Source organism: Neomonachus schauinslandi, chromosome 15, assembly GCF_002201575.2.
Source record: "Neomonachus schauinslandi chromosome 15, ASM220157v2, whole genome shotgun sequence".
Classification (NCBI taxonomy): domain Eukaryota; kingdom Metazoa; phylum Chordata; class Mammalia; order Carnivora; family Phocidae; genus Neomonachus; species Neomonachus schauinslandi.
Window position 1 is genome coordinate 27,873,135 of NC_058417.1, and position 20,704 is coordinate 27,893,838.

The 20,704-nt window shown below is 40.4% G+C and overlaps 1 protein-coding gene across 4 annotated transcripts; it reads left to right on the top strand.

The window, feature by feature from the left end:
• The first annotated feature begins 598 nt into the window (after window positions 1-598).
• On the top strand, window positions 599-20,536 carry SRSF1 (serine and arginine rich splicing factor 1). Of its 4 annotated transcripts, none has more exons than XR_006541286.1 (5): window positions 599-1,687; window positions 2,091-2,275; window positions 2,660-2,832; window positions 3,032-5,002; window positions 19,782-20,536. XR_006541286.1 is itself a non-coding variant. In XM_044921422.1 (5 exons), exons 1-5 carry the CDS (start codon window positions 1,494-1,496, stop codon window positions 3,614-3,616), a joined length of 762 nt encoding a protein of 253 aa, XP_044777357.1. In that variant the 5' UTR covers window positions 1,374-1,493; the 3' UTR covers window positions 3,617-5,160. The 4 variants fall into 4 exon arrangements, 2 of the variants coding, with proteins under 2 accessions (XP_044777357.1, XP_021559624.1); XM_044921422.1 differs by lacking the exon at window positions 19,782-20,536 and having other exon boundaries at window positions 1,374-1,687; window positions 3,032-3,218; window positions 3,594-5,160; XR_002481128.1 differs by lacking the exon at window positions 19,782-20,536 and having other exon boundaries at window positions 1,374-1,687; window positions 3,032-3,712; window positions 4,644-5,160.
• Window positions 20,537-20,704: the final 168 nt, after the last annotated feature.

Here is a 20,704-nt window from a genome sequence, read left to right on the forward strand (position 1 = left end):
TTGGGGACTGTTGCAAACAAATACATACATAATACGAAAAAAATCCTCCTTAAACTCAGGGTACAGATGTTTTAACATATTTATGATTGCAGGGTTTTCTTAAAATTGAATGCATTACTAATATTTTTTATTATTTTTTAAAGATTTTATTTATTTGACAGAGAGATAGAGAGCACAAGTAGGCAGAGTAGCACGCAGAGGGAGAGGGAGAAGCAAGCTCTCCGCGGAGCAGGGAGCCCGACGCCGGGCTTGATGCCAGAACCCTGGGATCATGACCTGAGCCCAAGGCAGCCGCTTGACTGAGCCACCCACACGCCCCTCATTACTAGTATTTTAAAATCCCAACATTTCACATAGAAATCCAGATTTCAGATGTCTCTGGCAAAACTGTAACAAGTTCTTATCTCCCTGGGCCAGCATGCAAGTGGGATCCGTCCTGAGCAGCAACTGTGGTCTCCTGGGGTCACAGTTCTCACACATCCACTTTGCTCGTCTATTATTACCTGAGAGGCCCGGGAATGAGTTCAGAAAGAGGAACAAACTTCAGGATTCTGCAAACACACACACACTTTTTCTTGATCTTTGAAATCACTGGACCCCTCTGCGCTAGGCCTAGTGGTAGGCGATTAAAGGGAAGCTGAGGTCTGAGTCCTGGCTGACTCATCAGGGCTGGAACCACCGCCACTAGATGAAGCCACAAGCTCAACTGAGCTATACAAAGTTAAGTTTTGAACCGACAATGCGACGGTACTTGGTGTAGAGTATTAACTACGGAATCTAAGCTAGGTTGCTCTAAATTAGACACTTGTTTAAGCAAACCACGGCCTGTGCAGAGGAGAAAGGGCAGGAAGACAAAGTCACGCCTTAGCTCTGGATTGAATCATAAGCAGCGGAGCTCCCAAACCAGCCGCACTCTCCGAGGATGTTCGCGTTTCCGGAGCAACCGCCAGGTCCCTCCCCCCCTTAGCTCCGCCCCCAGCAGTCTTTCCCGCCAAAGGCCGTTAAGCCGCAGAGCATTGTGGGACAAGGCTCAAGGCTAGGTTTCACCCAATGCTTTCAAGGCGAGGATTTGTTTTAAGAGACTCATTCCTGGAAGAATCGACTATCTCTTAAGACTCGTCAGGGATTAGTAACCCCTTTAACGAGGAACCTGTGTTTAATTTTTACCAAACGGCTGGTCACTTCACTTGCAAACCACTCCGCAAATTGGGAACGCGAGGAACTTTTTTTCCCCCTTCTCGCGGAGGGTCACGTCGCGCATGCGTGAGCGTACCCTTCGCAGCACCCGTTACGCTCTTGCGCGTGCGTACTGAGATCGAATAGCTGCTTCCTCCCGCTTCTCTACCTCCCTCCCCCCATATCCGTGCGCCGAGCTGATAAAGGCGCCATTTTGGAGGGGCCGCGGGAGACGTGGTGTCGCTGCGGGCTCGCTCTGCCGTGCGCTAGGCTTGGTGGGAAGGCCTGTTCTCGAGTCCGCGCTTTTCGTCGCCGCCATGTCGGGAGGTGGTGTGATTCGTGGCCCGGCAGGGAACAACGATTGCCGTATCTACGTGGGTAACTTACCTCCAGACATCCGAACCAAGGACATTGAGGACGTGTTCTACAAATACGGTGCTATCCGCGACATCGATCTCAAGAATCGCCGCGGAGGACCGCCCTTCGCCTTCGTTGAGTTCGAGGACCCTCGGTGAGGCGGCCCGGGGCTTGCCGCCTTGAGGCAATAAGTTGTAGTAGTTGGGGAAGGCCTTGAAACAGAGAATGGGGAGGTGGGCTCTTAGGTTCGGGGTAAGACGATATCGTCCATGCAGGAACCGAGTAAGGAGCCGAGTCGCTGTGGCTTCTCTGGTGGCTGGGCCCACGGACGTCCCCAGAGCGGACTCTCTCGGAGCGGGAAACTGAGGCGCCGAGGGCTGGTGTAGTGGTCGGGAGCCTGGCGTGCTTCTGGGTGGGGGAGGGGCCGTTCCTATTATGCAGCGCATGTGGGCTCTTCCACGCTGGTTGCGCATGTGCGGGGGCCGCTAGTTCCTGACTGAGTTAGCTGCCCCTCCCGGGCCTTATTCTTACACTTTTTGCTTTCTGTGATCACGCAGAGACGCGGAAGACGCGGTATACGGTCGCGACGGCTATGATTACGATGGATACCGTCTGCGGGTGGAGTTTCCTCGAAGCGGCCGTGGTACAGGCCGAGGCGGCGGCGGGGGTGGAGGTGGCGGGGCTCCCCGAGGCCGCTATGGTCCCCCATCCAGGCGTTCTGAAAACAGAGTGGTTGTCTCCGGTGAGTTTACTGTTTGTGAGGGTTGTTGAGAAGGGACAGGAACTACTTTTAAGTTTTTCCTTGAGTGACCGGTTGTGACAAATGCAAGTTTTTGTGGTAGGTCTTAAATTACTTAAGTTTCTTGGGTGAATTTAGTAAACAAGGATTACTGTAGTGGAGGTATACCAATACACTACTTACTTAACTTACCATTAAGTTGGATACCTAGAACATGGAAGATTTTTACAGATAATTTTGGACTTTGGATTCCAGAATTTTAATAAACGGTTCTTTACCTAGGATCTTGAATCTAATCATTTATTTCAAAGTAGTCTTTGTTCTAGTGTAAATTTTAAGTTTAATGTGAAATTTAGGGTGATTGGTATTGAAAAAATACTTTTTTAGGACTGCCTCCAAGTGGAAGCTGGCAGGATTTAAAGGATCACATGCGTGAAGCAGGTGATGTATGTTATGCTGATGTTTACCGAGATGGCACTGGTGTCGTGGAGTTTGTACGGAAAGAAGATATGACCTATGCAGTTCGAAAACTGGATAACACTAAGTTTAGATCTCATGAGGTAGGTTTTACACTTACTCTTTTCTTTGGCCAGAATTGGATACAGTGGTCTTAACAGTGGAATTTAAAGGTAAGATTCAGGCAAGGGTGTCCAAGTAAAGTACCAGATTCCTGGTTTTAGTTACATTGTGTTCGTTCAGCATGCCTGAAGACAGGTGAAAGCTTAGATCTTTCAATCGAAAGTTCTGTCTATTCAATAGGGAGAAACTGCCTACATCCGGGTTAAAGTTGATGGGCCCAGAAGTCCAAGTTATGGAAGATCACGATCTCGAAGCCGTAGTCGTAGCAGAAGCCGTAGCAGAAGCAACAGCAGGAGTCGCAGTTACTCCCCAAGGAGAAGCAGAGGATCACCACGCTATTCTCCCCGTCATAGCAGATCTCGCTCTCGTACATAAGATGATTGGTGACACTTTTTGTAGAACCCATGTTGTATACAGTTTTCCTTTACTCAGTACAATCTTTTCATTTTTTAATTCAAACTGTTTTGTTCAGAATGGGCTAAAGTGTTGAATTGCATTCTTGTGTAATATCCCCTTGCTCCTAACATCTACATTCCCCTCATGTCTGATAAATTGTATTTTAAGTGATGTCATAGACAGGATTGTTTAAATTTAGTTAACTCTCCATGCTCTTCAGACTGTGATATTGTGTAAATGTCTATTCTGCTCTGGTTTGTGTGAACTGGGATGTTGGGGGTGTTTGTGGTTATCTTACCTGGGGAAGTTCTTATGTTTATCTTGCTTTTCATGTGTCTTTCTGTAGACATATCTGAAGAGATGGATTAAGAATGCTTTGGATTAAGGATTGTGGAGCACATTTCAATCATTTTAGGATTGTCAAAAGGAGGATTGAGGAGGATCAGATCAATAATGGAGGCAATGGTATGACTCCAAGTGCTATTGTCACAGATGAAATTGGCAGTATTGACCTTATACTAAAAGGCAAGGGTTAAAAGTGATTATATATATATATATATATACATCTACCTTAAAACACTTGCAAACATCTTATGCAGTTATCTTTAGCTACAATTGCTTTGCTCTTTAAACCTTGGCAATTGTGGCAAAATTACATTGCCCATTTTGTAACAATTTATTTTGCTCCCTTCCCCCCTTTTTTGTTTTAATAGGGACTAATGTGGGAAGAACTGGCTAATTTGTCACAGTGCTTAGTTACAACTGTTAATGTGTGACCTGCTGTTGGTGTACATGTGGGTACAGGGTGTCTTTAATTCCAACCAGATAGAGTATAATATCAATACTGCTAAATCTGCATGTCCTCTGTGTGACTGATATAGCGTTGCTATTTCATTTTTTTAAGACAAAATGAAAGCAGAATAGAGAATTCCAGTGTATTGGTGTAGATAATCTAGTTGGGAATACTTTTTAAGTCTCACCTTCCCCTTTAATATTCATAATTGACTCATGTTTAAAACACTTTAATTTACAAATTAAATTGCAGATGGGAGCATTAGGTTTAGTTTAGACTTAGGGTGGGTAGCAATACCAGTAAACTTCTCAACTACATAACTTTTTGCAACCACAAAACCTGTAATACGCTGTACAGTAACAAGTGTTGGCATTATCAGTTGAACTGTAAATATAAAATGCTTCTTCCAATTAGTCTCTATGATGATTAAGTTTCTAAAATTTATCTGAACACCATTCAGAAACTTGTTTTGGGGAATTTGATAGTTATTGATGTACATCTGTTAAACTGATGACAGACATAACTCATCATTCCCCAGAAACCTTTTTTGATTACAGTATCTAACATTTTGCCTCCTCTTTTTTGGTTTTGCTGGTTATAAAGGTTTGGATTGGAGAGGGCTCACTGGATCCCAATCCTTGGAGCTGGATCATTGGATTCAAATCATAATGTGGATAGGATAGGGAGGATGAATTACAAGGATTCATGGAGCGGGATCAGATTACCAGGAACATAGGAGTGGATTCCTGCCCCAACCAAACCGCATTCGTGTGGATTTTTTTTTTTTTTATTCAACTTAATTGGCTATTCCAAAGATTTTTTTTTTCCTATTTTTGACGATTGGAGCCCTTAAGATGCACGATGGAATTGTGTTTTGCATTTTTTGGTAAAAGGAGCAAAGCGAGGACCTGGAGATAATACGCTGGAGCAATCTCCTTGGAAGGATTCAGCACGAGTAGATGGTAAACATTTAAAGGGGAAAGGGGGGGTTTGTTTAAAATAGTAAATCAGTAAGTCACTTCTAAATTTAAAGAACAAAATTGGAGTTGAAGAATAAGTAGGTTTCCAATTGGCTATTGCCGTTTTTCTTTGAAAAAAATAAACATTTTTTAAAAAACTATGCATGGTTGTCCTTTTTCCTCTTCATGTAAAATTTTAACTGGGTGACTAGTTTATCAGTTAATACTTCGATAAGATTCTGTTATGTGTTAGTAAATTAAAGGTTCTTGAAAGGTAATTTGTAATAAATGGAATTGGCCATCTCTTACTGTTAATTATAAGTCTTTTGGGGGAGATACGGTAAGAATAAGGCAATTGTGTATATAATATGGTAAATGGGGGGGTGATCTAGTTTCTGAAAGATAATCTTCCCATACTTTGATAAAAGTAATTAAATTTTATACATGTTTATTTTTTGGTGATCATCTAGACAACAGGCTTTTGTGCAGAATTGGGTAGTGACTAGTTAATGTTAACGTGGGGATAGCCTTTGAGATTTTAAAGCTTTTCTCAAAAATTGGTAAGTATTAAATGTTAAATTCAGCACAGATTAGAACTCTTAACACAAATTACATTTTTTCTGAAATGTGAGTAATACACCAGAATTTTAACTGCTTATTTATTGTTAATAAAAAGCTGGGCTTTAGAATTTTGCCTTGCAAACCCTTCTCAACCATAAGATTATTCTGTATCCAAAACCTACCAAAGCAGTGATTTATATCTTAGTCTGCTAGTTCTTGTATCTTTTTGATAGGCCCTCGGTGCTAAATTTTCAATGAGTTGGGGGAGGAGATTTTTACTTAAAATCCTTAATCTTTTTCTTTTGATTTCCTCATAGCTAGTCAAAACCATCAAAACACTTTTTTCTGCACTCAAAAGAAATAACTAAGTCTTAACATTTGCCTTGGATGCTAATCAGAGTTGGAAGCTGAATTTAAGACCACTATGCAGGTGACATAATTTGAAACCTAGGAAAAACTAGGCATAATCTTGGTAATAGAAGAAATGGGCCCCAGTAGATAAGGGCACACTTGCATAAGGGCACCCAACCAAAACATTTAGATGAACCTTATGGAATGTAAGGAGGAAGAGAAGGGACATTAAGTTCAAAACTAAGATTCCACTTACAAGTAAAGAGCTTGGTTTAGATAAGGAAGTTAGTTTATGCAAGAATTCAAAATACAATGTTCAAGAAGTGGAAAGATCTTTACTAATTAAAGCCGTTTCATGTATAGAATATAAGTATTTTTAAACTAATTTTGGAAAGGTTAATGTGAGCTAGACTTAAGCTTGTGTTCATTGAATGTGTTGGAAACCAGACCAAGATGAAAATTGCCTTCACTGAAGATTGAGAGCATTTAAGCTAAGTTGAAAGCTGTGTTCTAAAAAACTTAGTAGTAGTCCAAATCTCAGAATTGAAGTGAGGTAGAAAAGATCTGATAATAAGCTGTCTGAAGATTAGAGGACTTGGCTGCATATTTATAGAAGGTAGATGGGCACTGGACCAGACAGCTAAAAGCTGTGAGGGCAGATGCAGACTTTTTTCAGTCTTAGGAAATGAACCCTAAACCTCTATCCATTTTGGCAGCTGTTAGAAGAAAGTTGCACTGTTCTCGAACTAAAGTAGCCCTGAATTGTTCCCCTTTTCTCTCCCTATTTATGTCCCCTTAGAATAGTGTAGGGAGCCTATAATTAGCTTGTTATTTTCTAACCAAGGAAAAACTTTTAAGAAGCAATTATTTTTCATAACGTCAGATTGAATAACCCACCTTGCTGTTCAGCCCACATCCTTCCGGAAACAAAAGGTAAGAAACCCATTTTCTGATTCCTAATTGTTTGGGATCTTGAATTTTATTTTTAAAATTTGTTTAATAATTTTTTAAAAATACTGTATGACCAGATTTTCCTTAAAAATGTTTTTCCCCTAAGTTTTATATCTTCATAAATTGAGTGCTCCTGTGTCCACTTATTGTAGTGTTTAAGTTCGGTATGATTCTAGAATTTCAGCTTTCTCCGTTTTATCTTTGAAACCTCTTGCTCGTTAGGACTGATGTGTGTTTTCTGTGGAGATGAATTTCTTAATGTGTCTTTTCACTTTGTATATGAAGTTGTACTGAAATTATAAATTAAGTTCTGTGTATGTATTTACCGTAAACAGTATTAAAAAGAGACTATTAGGCTGAAGTTTTGTTGTAACAACCAGTCTTTGGTTTCATTTATTCCATCCCAGTATGAAGATTGCAAAGGCAGAAAACCAGTTCACAGTCTCTTATCCAAAAAATTCTGAAAACAAAATTTGTTGTTGAATGTGAAACCTGACCAGAATGGATGCCTTCATTTTGCACTTTACTGGGACTGCACGGTCTTCTGCAGAAATACTGAGGTTTCGTTACACACTTGCCATAGGCTTTGCTGGGGGTGTTAGATGATACAGAGTCTATATATATATACACACCATACTTTATTATATGAAGTTCGAATGGCTCTGAATTTCAAATACACCTGCCCCCTTGAGTTTGGATAAGAGATTATAGAACTCTAATAGAATATAGGGCTAAGCTTCATGTGAGTGAAAACCTGTTAAAGTGTGGATCCTTTCTTAATGGAGATCTAAGTTTCCCGTCTTTAGGCTGAAGCAGTCACGAGAAAAAAGGTATGACCCACATTTCTTTATATTCTTTTGCTATAGTGGACTCACAGTTGTACTCCACTGAAGGAAATACTCTACCATTCTAGTGTATGTAGTGGTATATTCAGTTCTTTGGGGGTAATTTTTTTTTTCAATACTTTTCAGGAATATTGATCAATATCTATAGGAGAAGCTGGGATTGGCATGAATTGATGCAATTATAAGGGAACATCCGAATAAATAATAATCCTGGCAAAAATTTGCTTTAAATAGGGGCCCAAGAAGTTGCGGTTATACTTAAACCAGCACTTATTCCTGTGATTGAGGACTTTGGGGATGCATCTTGGTAACTTCAAAAGCTGTACCTGAAGGTGGTTGTGATTTTGTAGGAATCAAGGAATTTTTCTATTAAATCACTTGGTGCTTCTGTAGTACCCCCCCCCGAAAATAGTCTTTTCATGTAGAAGTTAATAGGCAGAAATAACCTCATAGTAAACATTTTAGTAAGTTCTTTCAGCTGGATTATTGGGGAGAGAAAATTTATGCATGCCTTTGCATAAGGAGTTGCTGTTTTAGATAGGTGTACAAAATGACAGATGAAATAATACTTAAGATCTTGAGTTCAGCAGATTCTGGGTGTTTGTCTTTATCTCTTAAGTACAAAGGAGTTAACATTGAACCAAGTTAAATGTCTTAACTCCTGCTACCTTGTGACTTAGTCTATCAACTGTTGATAGAACTATAAATGTGAAGGTAGTAGAAAATGCTGTACTCCTCTTCACCAAATACGAGCAAGACAACTTAAAGGGATGCCAAAGGTCTAGTAAGTTCTTGTTTTTTCAACCATGGTCTGTTCTACTCCGCTATTGGAGTAAATGCTAGGGAAAACCTTGTAGCCACTAGAGGGAGCTATTATATAATAAGTAAACCAGGAGAGATCCCTACTGCAAAGAACCCCTAAAACAAGGTGGAAACCAACTATCTTAATTCTATCAGCTCCAAAGTTAGGTGGGGTTTTTAGGGTGGGGTAAGTTTTCTTCCTGTAATTGAACCTCTGCCTTCTCATCTGTTGAGTAAGGATCCATTTAGGTCTTGAACAGAGCTTTTAGTACTGAACCTCTAAAAAAAAAAATAGGTTCAGGGACATAGGAGAAAATGCTGAAGACGTGAAACCTCTTATTGTCCTGCCTCCCCTGTACACCTACAGGTACGGACCAGTAAGGCCAGAAGTGTAAGAATTGGGTACAGGAGTAGATGTGCTGCAAATGGCAATCTAGGCATAAAATTGATCTCAGGAAAAACGAATATACTTTCAGATCTTTGTCATTTGTTTTTATGGCATGAAACATTTCTGGAATCTTCTCAGCATTACTAAAATACTTAATGAGTGTTAGTTAAAACCCTGCTTATTCATCAAGTTGACTGTTTATATTTTTGTTTTCTAGGCCTTGCTTAACTAGGCACAGTATCTTGTGATCAGAAAGTCCATATGCATAGTTCTCTTGTCATGTTTAGTTAATGCCATTTTATATTAAGACAGCTGAAAATTTTTGGGAATTAACACTTGAGTATTTGTCATTTCCATCATTCCCTTCCCTATGACCTCACATTGGCAAAAAATGTAAAGGACACAAACTTACCTCCTGTTTAAATTCACTAAAAATACTATTGAAATTTCTTAGGCCCACTTGATCTAATTTCATCAAGAAAATGGTATGGTAGTACTCTCCTTAAAACATTAATGTTAGAAACTTGTCTGCTTTGAGGAATAAGATACTAAGAGCAAATAAAAGTATTTTTCCAGGAGAGAGAAGAAAATCAAGTTCACACAGTAGAGCTTGTCTGACTGACATTTTCTGTGGCAAGTGAGGCCACAGAAGGTGGTTGCTGACTAGCAGGCTTGGTGCGAATTGGATTGGGAATGCTCTAGATTGGTTATTTCCTATCCTTAATCCTGGGAATGTTAGCTATGAGGTCTCAACTTAACTTGTGAGGAGACACTCTAAAACCAAAATTGTACAATTGAAAATCCAGCATTCCCTTTGTGAAAGAAAAAGGCTAAATTTGGATATTGTAAAGTGCCAGGGGCATGGCAGGATTGTGTCCTGAGTTGCTGAGTATTTGGGGAGCCTTAACACCTGAAGTTTGGGATAAGCTTTCAAGTTGCAGCAATGATGGTTTAAAACAGGAAGAGACTGCTGCATCTGGTAAACAGAAAATAACCTACAGCCTTTAAATACGACTTGGAAGTCCTAGGCTGAATCTCTTCTGCCCTTAAAGTGGCTTGCTTAGAAATGTGATTTCTACCATCTACTGTATGGTCAGTGAATGCCAAGTGTGGTTAGAAATTCATTAATATCTTCATCCCAAACCCCAGCTGTCCACCAGCTACTGTTGCTAGGGTAATTTTTTTTTTTTTTTAATGAAAAATTACCTTCTCACTTCTATAGTTACTTGAAACCTCAATGCTTGGAGGTTATTCTTGGAAATATGGCAGCTGAGCCCTTTAGTAACCTAGCCCCTAGCCTACCTCTGTAGTGTCATCTCTAGCCCTCCCCCTGATAACTCCATATCCCAGGACTTGACATTCTCCAGCATTTCTTATATTTGGTCCTACTGTTTTCTTCCTCCTGCAGTGCTTTCTATCTGCTCATTTAGAGAAGTATAACTTGACACTGGATAGTACCTCAAAAATCACCTCCTGGAAACTTAATACCTACCATACAGACAGAATCATTACTTTGTGTGTGGACACAGACTTGTGTATTTTATTCTAGTATAGCCATGTCACTTAGCTTGCTTGCTTACACTATCCAGCCATCTATTTCAACTGTCTTGCATCATGAATTTTTATTTTCTGAGGAACCAAGAGTGTCTGGCACAATAGTCACTATAAGAACTCACTTAAGAGAAAAAGCACTATTGGTTCTTCCTCTGTTCCCAGAGTATTGCTACTGTATTTTAAAACTGCCATTCTGCCTTGATTATCAGTGAGTTGTTTATATATCTGTCTTTTCTAACAGGTCATAATCTTTCTTCCTCCCCCTTCCAGGTACATAGCACAAAATAGCTATATACTGAATAGACACTCAAGATAATTATTCAATTGCTTTGGAAGAGAAACCTAGAAATTTGAATTATTTCCCGTTCTGAATATCTTGAATAAGTAACCAGTAAATATAGGTCTAAATTTATTTTGTGTCTAAGTTGGGAATAAATCTTTAATTGATATTTGTTGTGTAGTAGTAGAAGTTAAATATTTGTATGTAACATTAAAATATCATTTTCCATTCTGTGACCTCCTGGAGTGTTTCTAGTTATTTTTGGAGACTTTTTTTTTTTTTTAAAGGAATTTGAATTACAGAATAAACAAGAGTGACGTCCACATTTTAAGATATGAAATGTTGATTAGCAGTACAGCAAGCACACTACAACAAAGAAAACTAAAAATGGCTCCTTTGTCCTCTAAAACTAGATATTAAACTTGCACCAAGGTCATAGTTAAGTTCTATGACTTTTTTTTTTTAAGATTTTATTTATTTGACAGACACAGCGAGAGAGGGAACACAAGCAGGGGGAGTGGGAGAGGGAAAAGCAGGCTTCCTGCAGACCAGGGAGCCCAATGCAGGCCTTGATCCCAGGACGCTGGGATCATGACCCGAACCGAAGGCAGATGTTTAACAACTGAGCTACCCAGGTGCCCCTTAAGTTCTATAACTTTCTGTGTAACCAGTTCTTAGCCACAGTACCATTGTATCTACGACTTGAACTATAGTTTTATTTGCCACATCGAAATGCTATTTAGTTTTGTGTTCCATCTCCATTTGCCATACCAGCATACTTACCTGTGTACCCAGATTCATTACTAAAGTGTTTTGGCTGGTTTCACAGACTCCAGTATCCATCCTGGCCATCAAGTCTGATCTTCCTAAAACATTGTGTCAACTCCCCCTAATACAAATCAACAATGGGTTATAGTCTACTTTTCCAACTTACCACTATTCTGAATCACATCTGCCCTTGCTCTGGTTGGTCTGGTAAATACTGACCATGCTTGTTTTTTGCTTCGGTGTGTTTGTAGGCATTTCTTTCTCTCCTCTCACTTAGCAGTCACCCTGAAGTTTCAAGTCCTGATCAGCCTCAGTTAAACCTAATTCCTGAAACTAAAAAGTAAACTTCTAAGCCCATATAATAGCTCTCTTCTCTGATGCATTTCACAATCTTTTTTATTACTGTTGAAAGTTTTGTGTTAATTTTTCCTGCCCAGTGAGGTTTCTGTAGTATTTGTATCTCCCATTCAGCCAAATGCAGCGCTGACAGTTTAATAAGTGTTAAGAGATAGAATTTTTACTCCTTAAAAGCAACACAATAGAACCCTGTTCACAAACTTTTGGGTAACTGGGTGGATTATTGGAGAAAACAATTCTGATCTTAATACTGCATCAAATAATCCCTCCTCAGATGTGATGCTAGGAAGTTCAAATTTAAATGCTAGCCTAAGGGTTCCTGGGTGGCTTAGTCTGGTTAAGCGGTTGAGCATCCAATTCTTGGTTTCAGCTCAGGTCATGATATCTGGGTTGTGAGGTTGGGCTCTGTGCTCAGCCCAGAGTCCACTTGGGATTTTTTCCCCCTCCTCTGCCCCCCTCTCAAATAAATGCTAGCATAAGCCATGTATGATGGGGGAAGTAAATGCCCCAAAGATGAGTCTTGCAAAGTCAAGAAGAAAGTTTGTCTTTTGCAAGCTGTGCATACTTTTTGAGTATTGATCATCAAGAATTGGTACTGTTGTCTAAGAGTAGAGTGGTTCCCTCTTGCTGCTTCCTCCTGTGTCTCCTTTTTACATCATTCTTAAGCAGGATTCTCAACAGAAGAAGCCTTATATTACTTCCAAACCTAGTGGTCATACCTCAATGAGAATTCCTGCAGATTTGGGGGTTGGATTATTTTGGTTCTTTCTTAGTGAAGACATGGGACACTCCGGTGGCATCATAGGTGAAGGCATTGATAGGTGAAAATTAATACAGAGTTTAGAAAATGGGTCATGTATTTCCTTGGTTTGGGAGTCAGTGAATGTGACTCCAGGACTTTGACCCTGGTTACTTAATTGTCTCAAAGCCAAGAGACTCAACAAACCTTCCTTCCCCCACACACATACCCTATAAGCATCCCCATTACTTTTATCTCTTAATTTTTCCACCCCTTCATGGTCAGCTAAAGGCTTAAACATTCTTGGACTAATTGCACTATATTTCTGATTTGCTTTTCTTCATGTTTATATAGTGTCATGTATAAAGTGTATTTGCATATTGTATAGTTTCATGTATATGTGTTTTGCTTCCCCTGGGTACATGGTAAACTCTGAGAGCAAGCACTGTGTTAACTTTTTGACACTTATTCCAAGATGGTTGGTATGCTAATGCACACCTTAATGTTTATGAATAAATAATGTTCATGAAATCCTAGGCAGATGCATTGCATATCTTAGATAAAGTAGTATGGTCCTCCAAACATTGGGCCTATTTCCAAAGTAGTGGCTTCAGGGTTCATGCCCTTACTACTTTTTTAATGGAAGGTTTTAAGGGAAAAACGCAAGGGCATGAGACAAACACCTTATTCTCAAGGAAAGTAGTAGCCAACGTCCATGAGATAACTGATTCATTTTAATGCTCAGCTGATACTAGCCTCATTTTGCGGTTTGAGGAAATAGGTTCAAAGATGTGAAAGTGACGGGCCCAGAACTTGAATCCTTGTGACAAATTTATTTTACTACCATTCTTTTTTAAAAGCCAGCCGTTTACAGTGGGGTGGTTTATAGGGGCAAGTTAAATCTTTGACTCGTGAACATCACCTGTAATATCCACCTGATGCCACCAGGGTGTCCCATGGTGCTGTCTTTGATCGTATTCCTACCCGGGTTGCTGGAGGCTGTTTTGAAGCAGGAGTTCATTTAGACTCAGTGGCTGAGGCCCAGAGCTCAGCAGCAAGAAAGTGGGGTGTTCAGCTCCCTGACTTCTAGTATGCAGTACTGAGCCAGCATCAGAGATGCCCTTGCCCTCTTTTAACCCTCTTTTAACCCCTCCAGTCAGGCTGGCCTCACAGGACAGCAGGGCCTGGCTAGCAACTCTTAAGTAGGCAATAGCCCCACAAAGGAGAGTAGCTTAGAAAAGACCCCATGGGTGGGTAAATGTCTATAAACATATGCATTTGTTCCGGTAGCTGAGTACACACACAAATTTATACTAGTAAAATCGATCCACGAGAGAAAGATTGAATTGCTTTACTTACCACTCTAGGTAGAAGAATTTTAAAAGACAATGTGTGTGAATTCCCACTTTTCAGTTTGCAGTAAAAATCTACTTAGTCCTGAGTATACAACCCCTTAGGCTTGAGTTTTGATACTCCACAATCCTACATCATAATCTTTGGTGTCAAAACTGTCACGTGGGAACTAATGAGGTGAAGTCTCCTACTTTGTATTAAAGAGCACAGTACCCTCAAATTTTTTTTTTCTTCCAGCGCTCTTTAAGCACTTTGTACAAATGTCTAACTAGTCTATAATTCTCAAGTTTTGATTTCTCTACTGGAAGAGATCCTTAAAGTATCCCCAGTAACTAGTACGGTTCCAGGCATTTTAATATAGGTGTTCAATAAATACTTGCATACTGAAATAGTGAAGCCTCCATAATAGTTACAGGATAGTTATACATATGAACCATTTCTCTAAGGAAGAGAGTCTACATTAGGGATAGGGAGGTCTTTGATGTGTCTTTAAGATGATTAGAAACCATTATGAACTGGGGAAGTAGTCCCTGGGGTGTCCTGACTGGCCTTTCGAAATCTGAAATATCTTTTTCTGGGTTGGAATTAGCACAGCCTGAATTTGACCTTACCCATGCAACATCTAAGACTGGGTGTTCACCATGGCTCTCAGAGCCACTAGGATAGACTTACTAAATTAGAGTGAGTGTTACTGATGGGAGATGTCGGGTTGGTGGTGCCCTTTCCCCTTTCTGCTCCCTGCCTACCCAGGTATGTTTCCCTTGTCAAATTCCCGTGGTTTTTCAGGAAATCATTGGAATAAATCCTAAACCTACCTATAGTAGTCCAGCATCCTTTTCAATTTTCTCATCTCTTTAGTGAGAGAGCTAATCAGATTATAGTATCAATTTAGACCCTTCCATGTGCTTTGCTTAAGTGATTAGAGTAACTATCTGAGCTAAATTAAATCTATCAAACAGGGGCTTCCTCAGCCTTCATGAATTTTGCTGAGTGTACTATGTAAGGGACTGGATGAATGACTGTAGGAATAAAGGTTATCAGTTCCAATGCAGATGGTTCTAATGTCCTCGTGAAGCATCACTGAGGGATTTTTTTTCATCCCGTATTATGAATCTAGTTCTAATAGGTTGGTCTGAAGATGCTTTTCCATATGTGAAGAGTAAGTATATTACGCCTTTACTATCTAAAGTGCAAACTACTAAAGGCAGAAATAATGTGTATCCTAGAATGCCTGTTTCGGGGATTACCTTACACCCAATGCTCAGGCAGCATTTTCACGGTTTGGATTGACTACTTGCCATCTGCTCTCCTGAGTATTCACTGCTGAATGACAGAGGAGAGAAAGTGAAAGGAAAGGTGCAGTGGGAGAGGAAGCTGGAAAAATAAGAGGAAACAACTGGGAGCTGAGGGGGGCTACTTAATGTAAGGTCAGTAAAACAAAAAGTAGAGGACAGGGTCAGGCTTTGGGGGTAGAGGGCTAATTTACTTTTGTGAACTAGTTGAGGAGAGCCTTGTATGCTTTGTTTAAAAGACTAAAGTTACTTCAGAAGAAAAGTCTAGCATCTGACCCATCTTCCCTGTTTACCATAGTAAATCGTTCAAGTCAAAATCGACACTGTCCTCTAGGAATTCTGGTCTTTGTTCTTCAATTCTAGGAAAGAGCCTCCTGCTGCTGCTCCCGCAGTCAAGGGTGCAATGCTTCCAGTAGTGTTTGTGGATAGCTGGTAAGCTTGATGTTTTATTCACAGCTTCAGGGGTAAATGCTGAGTACAGCTGTTGTCCCTATGTTGAGCTTTAACAAACAACTTGCCAGGTTCCTGCACCTGCTTTTATGCCTGGACCCAATGACTGAACTTTAGGCAGCGTCTAGTTCAGAGATTTCTCAGGGTCAAGAAACATCTTTAAAGGAGTGAATTCCTGCCCCTGTAGCCTTAGCCAGATTTTATGCGGTTCTGGCCTTGTGTTGCCATCTTCTGGCATTGCTTTCTAGAACAGAGCAGCCTTCCTAAAGCTAAGTCTAGATAGTCTTGTGATGTCTTATCTGTGTCTTCGGTCATCACTGCTCACTTCCGTCACACAGGGAACAATGCACCAGTTCCTCAACACCTGTTTCATTATTCCCTGTTCCCTTTCTTACCAGGAATGGAGGGATCCTCAGCAGAACATCAGACTGACCCGATGAGCCTTTTTCTTAATTCTAGGCCCATGAAAGGGAGAGGAAGGATTAATGACTCAGAGAGAGGGAACCATAAAATCCGCATATACTAATATGCCAACTCTTAAGATTTTAAGAAACAAAATCCTTCCTGAACTCTGGACTACCCCTAAATCTGGTGTGAAGAAATTACTAAAGATATGTATCTATTGGGGTTTGGGTAGAGAATATTCACTTGATTTATGTTTTTGCTCTGCCCCTCCTCTTCACAACATTTGGACAGGCGCTAATAAGTAGTAATCTTTGCAAATGAATCGTTTTTCTGATAATGCAGATGGGTAGCACAATTCTGTTCAGTGTTCTTACATCTTTCAACCAGAGGAATGTGCTTGGGGTGGAGGCTAAAGCCACTGAAAAAGAGGTTTATCTCTGTACCAGAATAACTGTTCGCGTAAGGATTTAATTTATGTTTTTGAATATTAGCATGATGTAACTGAGCTAAGCTTTTAGTCTGGTTCAGGCCCACCAAGTTTGTGTGACTTGTTAGGTATCAACTTTTTTTTCAAGCTTAGCCATAACCCTGAGCTTGGGGCATCTGAGGGCAGGGAGGAACAGGTGGCCAAAGGAGAAATGTTGGTGCCTGAGAGTATGTTTTCCAGTTGTATTGAATTTCTTACTTGGTGTATTTTTGACCTGTCTTAGTTTCTTTCCTTCTGTGTCCTATGCTATTTTGCTTGCTATTTGTTAGATGTCCTCTGTCAGCCATTCAGGAGTTATAAAATGGAAGTTAGTATTTCTACTCAAATGTTTTGTGGATAGAACCGATAGGTTGAGCATTGATTTCTGGTAGCTTCTTTCTAGTAGAAGAGTTAAACTGATAAATGTGTTTCCATGGCTTTGGACTTGTTTTTGGCACCTTGGGTATGTGACCCTTCTTAGAAACTGTTTTAGGGGTGCCTGGGTGGCTCGGTTGAACCTACTTGAAAGAAAGAAAGGGAAAGAATCGTGTTTTAAGACCCTCAACTACCAGCTGAACTAGATGTCTACCAGGAAAATGGGTAGATTTGCTTCCTGTACTTTTGTTCTCTGTGACTTTCCAGCTGTCAAGGAACTTAAATAGGTATTCAGAAAAGAAATTCTCCATTGTTTCCCCTTCCTCACCTTACCAGTTAAAGCAGAAGTAACTAGTGATGACACTTTAGGGGGTAGAATTGAAACACAAACCCAACATCTGACCACATGGGCCACAGGCAATTGGTTTAAGCCCTTAGTGTGGTTATGAAGTTGGGGTGGGCTGCAGGGGGGGTGGGGAGATTACTTCTGCTTTCCTCCCAGAAGCTTCCCTGGGTGGTGGTGTTTTTGTTTTGATTGGGGGGATGGGGGGGGTGTTCCCTTTGGTAAAATGTATTTCCTTTCCTCCTCCATTGCATTGAGGCTGGTAATGAAGGGTAACATTTCTCTCTGGTCAGTGTTTTTGTTGTTGTTTTTTTTTTGGTATTTGCAAATATTGCATTCTTGGTTTTTACTAGTAGATTGGTTCATTGTCAGTTCTAGCTTTTTTTTGCATGAAGAATTAGTCCATTAACTTGCCAGATTTGAAGGCTTTTCTAACTTCTTTGAAGTAGATCTTCCCTGCTGAAAGTTTTGGATTTGATTTGTTTTCAGTTTGTTGAGGAGTCTTACTTGGGGACAGGTAATTGACAACAGCAGAGATGTTTTCTATTCCTAGGATTCTAAATCTAATTATAATCCTTAGTACTCACAGATTTTAAAATCCTCTCCAAAATAGGAAGGAAATACCCTGTTGCTTTCTAATGTTTGCTAAAACTTGCCTTTGAAGAGCTGATCATTTTTTTTTTTAAGTATTTAAGTAATCTCTACACACAATGTGGGGCTTGAACTCACGACCCCAGGATTAAGAGTCACATGTTCCTGGACTGAGTCCGCCAGGCACCCCTAGAAAAGCTGATCTTAACAGTCATCGTCCTTTGTCTTATTAGCCTTTTGGCTACTTACCTTAGGGCTCTTTGGAAGAGGTGTGGGGGTGGGGGATGCCTTGGTGGCTCAGTGGGTTGTTTGACTCTTGGTTTCTGCTCGGGTCATTGTTTCCAGGTCTTGGGATAGAGCCCCATCAGCTCCCTGCTCAGAGGGGAATATGCTCAGGATTCTCCCTCTCCCCCACCAACCCCCACACCAGGTGGGCTCCTGCACACGGTGACTCTCTAAATCTTTAAAAAAAAAAAAGGCGGGGGGGGGTGGGATGAGGCATGGTAAAAAATACCGGTCACTTTGAAAGAAAGAGGAATAATTAACTGGCATCAGTTATGCACTGTTCCCAGCCCCAAAGTTAATCTAGAACCACTAAATAGCACCAAAAAATATTTACTTAGCACTTGTTATATTAGAGGAAATGTTCTAAGCATTTTACGTACATTACTCATTTAATTCACAAGTCACCCCTGTGAGATAGGTATTTATTTTGTCCTCATTTTCCAGATGAGGAAATGAGACCCTGAGGTTAAGTGACAGGTTATACAAGCTGGGGCAGAGGAAATGGGAAAGAGGAACCTAAACAAGATGGGGAGGGGATCTGAGTTTTATTGGGGTGGATATAGGCACACTTTTTTTTTTCTTAGGCACCAAATTTTCAGTTCTCATATCCGAAGGTAATACCATTGATTCAACCACTGAAAGTTGTTTACAATAATCAGGATGAATTTACTGTCTTTAGACATTCCTAATCTTTTGACTGGGCCCCAGTATGGTCTATGGAAGCTGGCTTGTGAAGGGGCTCATTTGTTTGTAGGTTAAGGATATTGACTGTCCTAAGGGTAGAAATGCCCCTTCTAAGGATGGAGTCTTTGATCTTACTGGTTTCATTATATTCCTCAAAACATTTGGAGCTGATTATTTTTGAGTAATTGTTCCAAACTTTTAGATATTTTCCCATTGGAAAGTATTCTAAGGTTTAAAATTTCATCTGAATTTAAAAGTTATTAAATTTTCTTTTTAAGGGAGAGTTTGGGGAACAATCAGGAATTCTGGTTTCCTTTCATGGATAGAGATAAAATTAACCGTTTTCCTCAAGAAAAGTGATACTTCTGAATCCCAGCGCTTTAGTAATGAGAACTGGACTGTTTTCACTTGACCTTTACTTCCTGTTAGTGGGAAAACCCCTCTCCAGAGGTGCTGGGAGATTGCTGGAGAAGGGTTTCTAGATCCCAGAATAAGAAGTTCAAGAGAGTCCAGCAATATTGTCAGTAGGATAATGGTCTCCATAAGTACTAGTTTTCATTATCCTTAAGCTTCATTTTCAACACAATTTGAAAGGCAGCAAAGTAGGAGAGGCTAAACTGGGGAGGAAGAAAACTTAGTGGTTGAATTACATAGACCTTAAAGTGAATGTGTGTGCAAGAAGCAGAAACTTGGATTCACTGAATGAAAATGAAATAACAGGCAGTGTCCAAGGTCGGAACAGAGGTTTTAGTTTACCTAGTTAATTCCCTAGATTTACATCTTAGTTCACGCCTTATGTTGCATGTGCATATAAACCTGAAACATTTTTTCTCCCCAAAGAGAGGAATGGACATTTTTATAGGAGACCTAGGGGCCACCGTAGCAGCTTAGCTGAGGGATGTGTGAGAAACTGTTCATCATTTTCTGTCCCCTCCTGTCTTAGGCTGACCTGGTCCTTGATGTGCTACCTGCTTCTGCTACTGATCCATACTGCAGAACTTCTCATTCATCCCCAAGGCTTCCAGCAGCAATGTCCAATAGGGAATCAACTCTAAAAGGAACCAGACCAACGTTTCCAGCCCTTCATTCTGGTGACTGAGGGAAGGAAACAGTGGGAGGGGTTATACATGTGTAGTGGATGGAAGGGAAACACAGACTGTCAAATTACTATATCTCTTTAGTTTCTTTTGCAAATAGAATTCTGCAACCGTATTATTTCTATTGTGTAAGTATAGGGGAAGTTCAAGATGGTGACCTTGATTAGAATGTGTCTGGAGAGGAATAAATGGAGTGTATGAGATAAGAGACAGTTGGTTATGAAAGATGTTGAAGTCTTGAAATAATGTGACCATCTGAGGAATTTTTTAAAACCATAGCTTATAAAAATATCACTGATACAGCCTGCCCCCTCATTTCCCGCCACAGGAGACTACTTGGACTGGAGACACTTGTTTAATAATAGCTTGTCTCTGATATTCCCAGTAGCTACCTCCCTGTGAGGAAAGGATAGCAAACGTTCAGGACATCATCATACAAAGTTCCAGTAGCAGTGACACCTACGCGGAAGACTTGGAACTGCAAACAGAGGCTGGGGTCACCTCAGTGACATCTGACGCCGTCCAACCACAAGTTCGATTTTTGTTTTGTGGGGTGAGGGAGCAGACTGTACTAAAGGACTAAAATGATTTCTTGTCTATACTTTCTCACTTGTTTTTATTTTTTAAATTTTTTTGGCGGGAGAGAGGGATGTTCGGGTAAAATTTCACATCCTATCTGGAGTTACGGGGAGGATGGGAAAGCTCAGCCCTTCACCCAAGAATAAGCCAGTAATGACATCTCGACGCGTGGGAAGTGTTTCCCTCAGCT

What these genes read in the sequence shown, in the direction of transcription:
- SRSF1 (XM_044921422.1), top strand. Translation starts at nt 1,494, where the DNA reads ATGTCGGGAGGTGGTGTGATTCGTGGCCCGGCAGGGAACAACGATTGC. An exon ending in GTTGAGTTCGAGGACCCTCG is followed by an intron (nt 1,688 to 2,090) that starts GTGAGGCGGCCC and finishes GTGATCACGCAG; the next exon opens with AGACGCGGAAGACGCGGTAT. An exon ending in TCATAGCAGATCTCGCTCTC is followed by an intron (nt 3,219 to 3,593) that starts GTACATAAGATG and finishes GTCTTTCTGTAG; the next exon opens with ACATATCTGAAGAGATGGAT.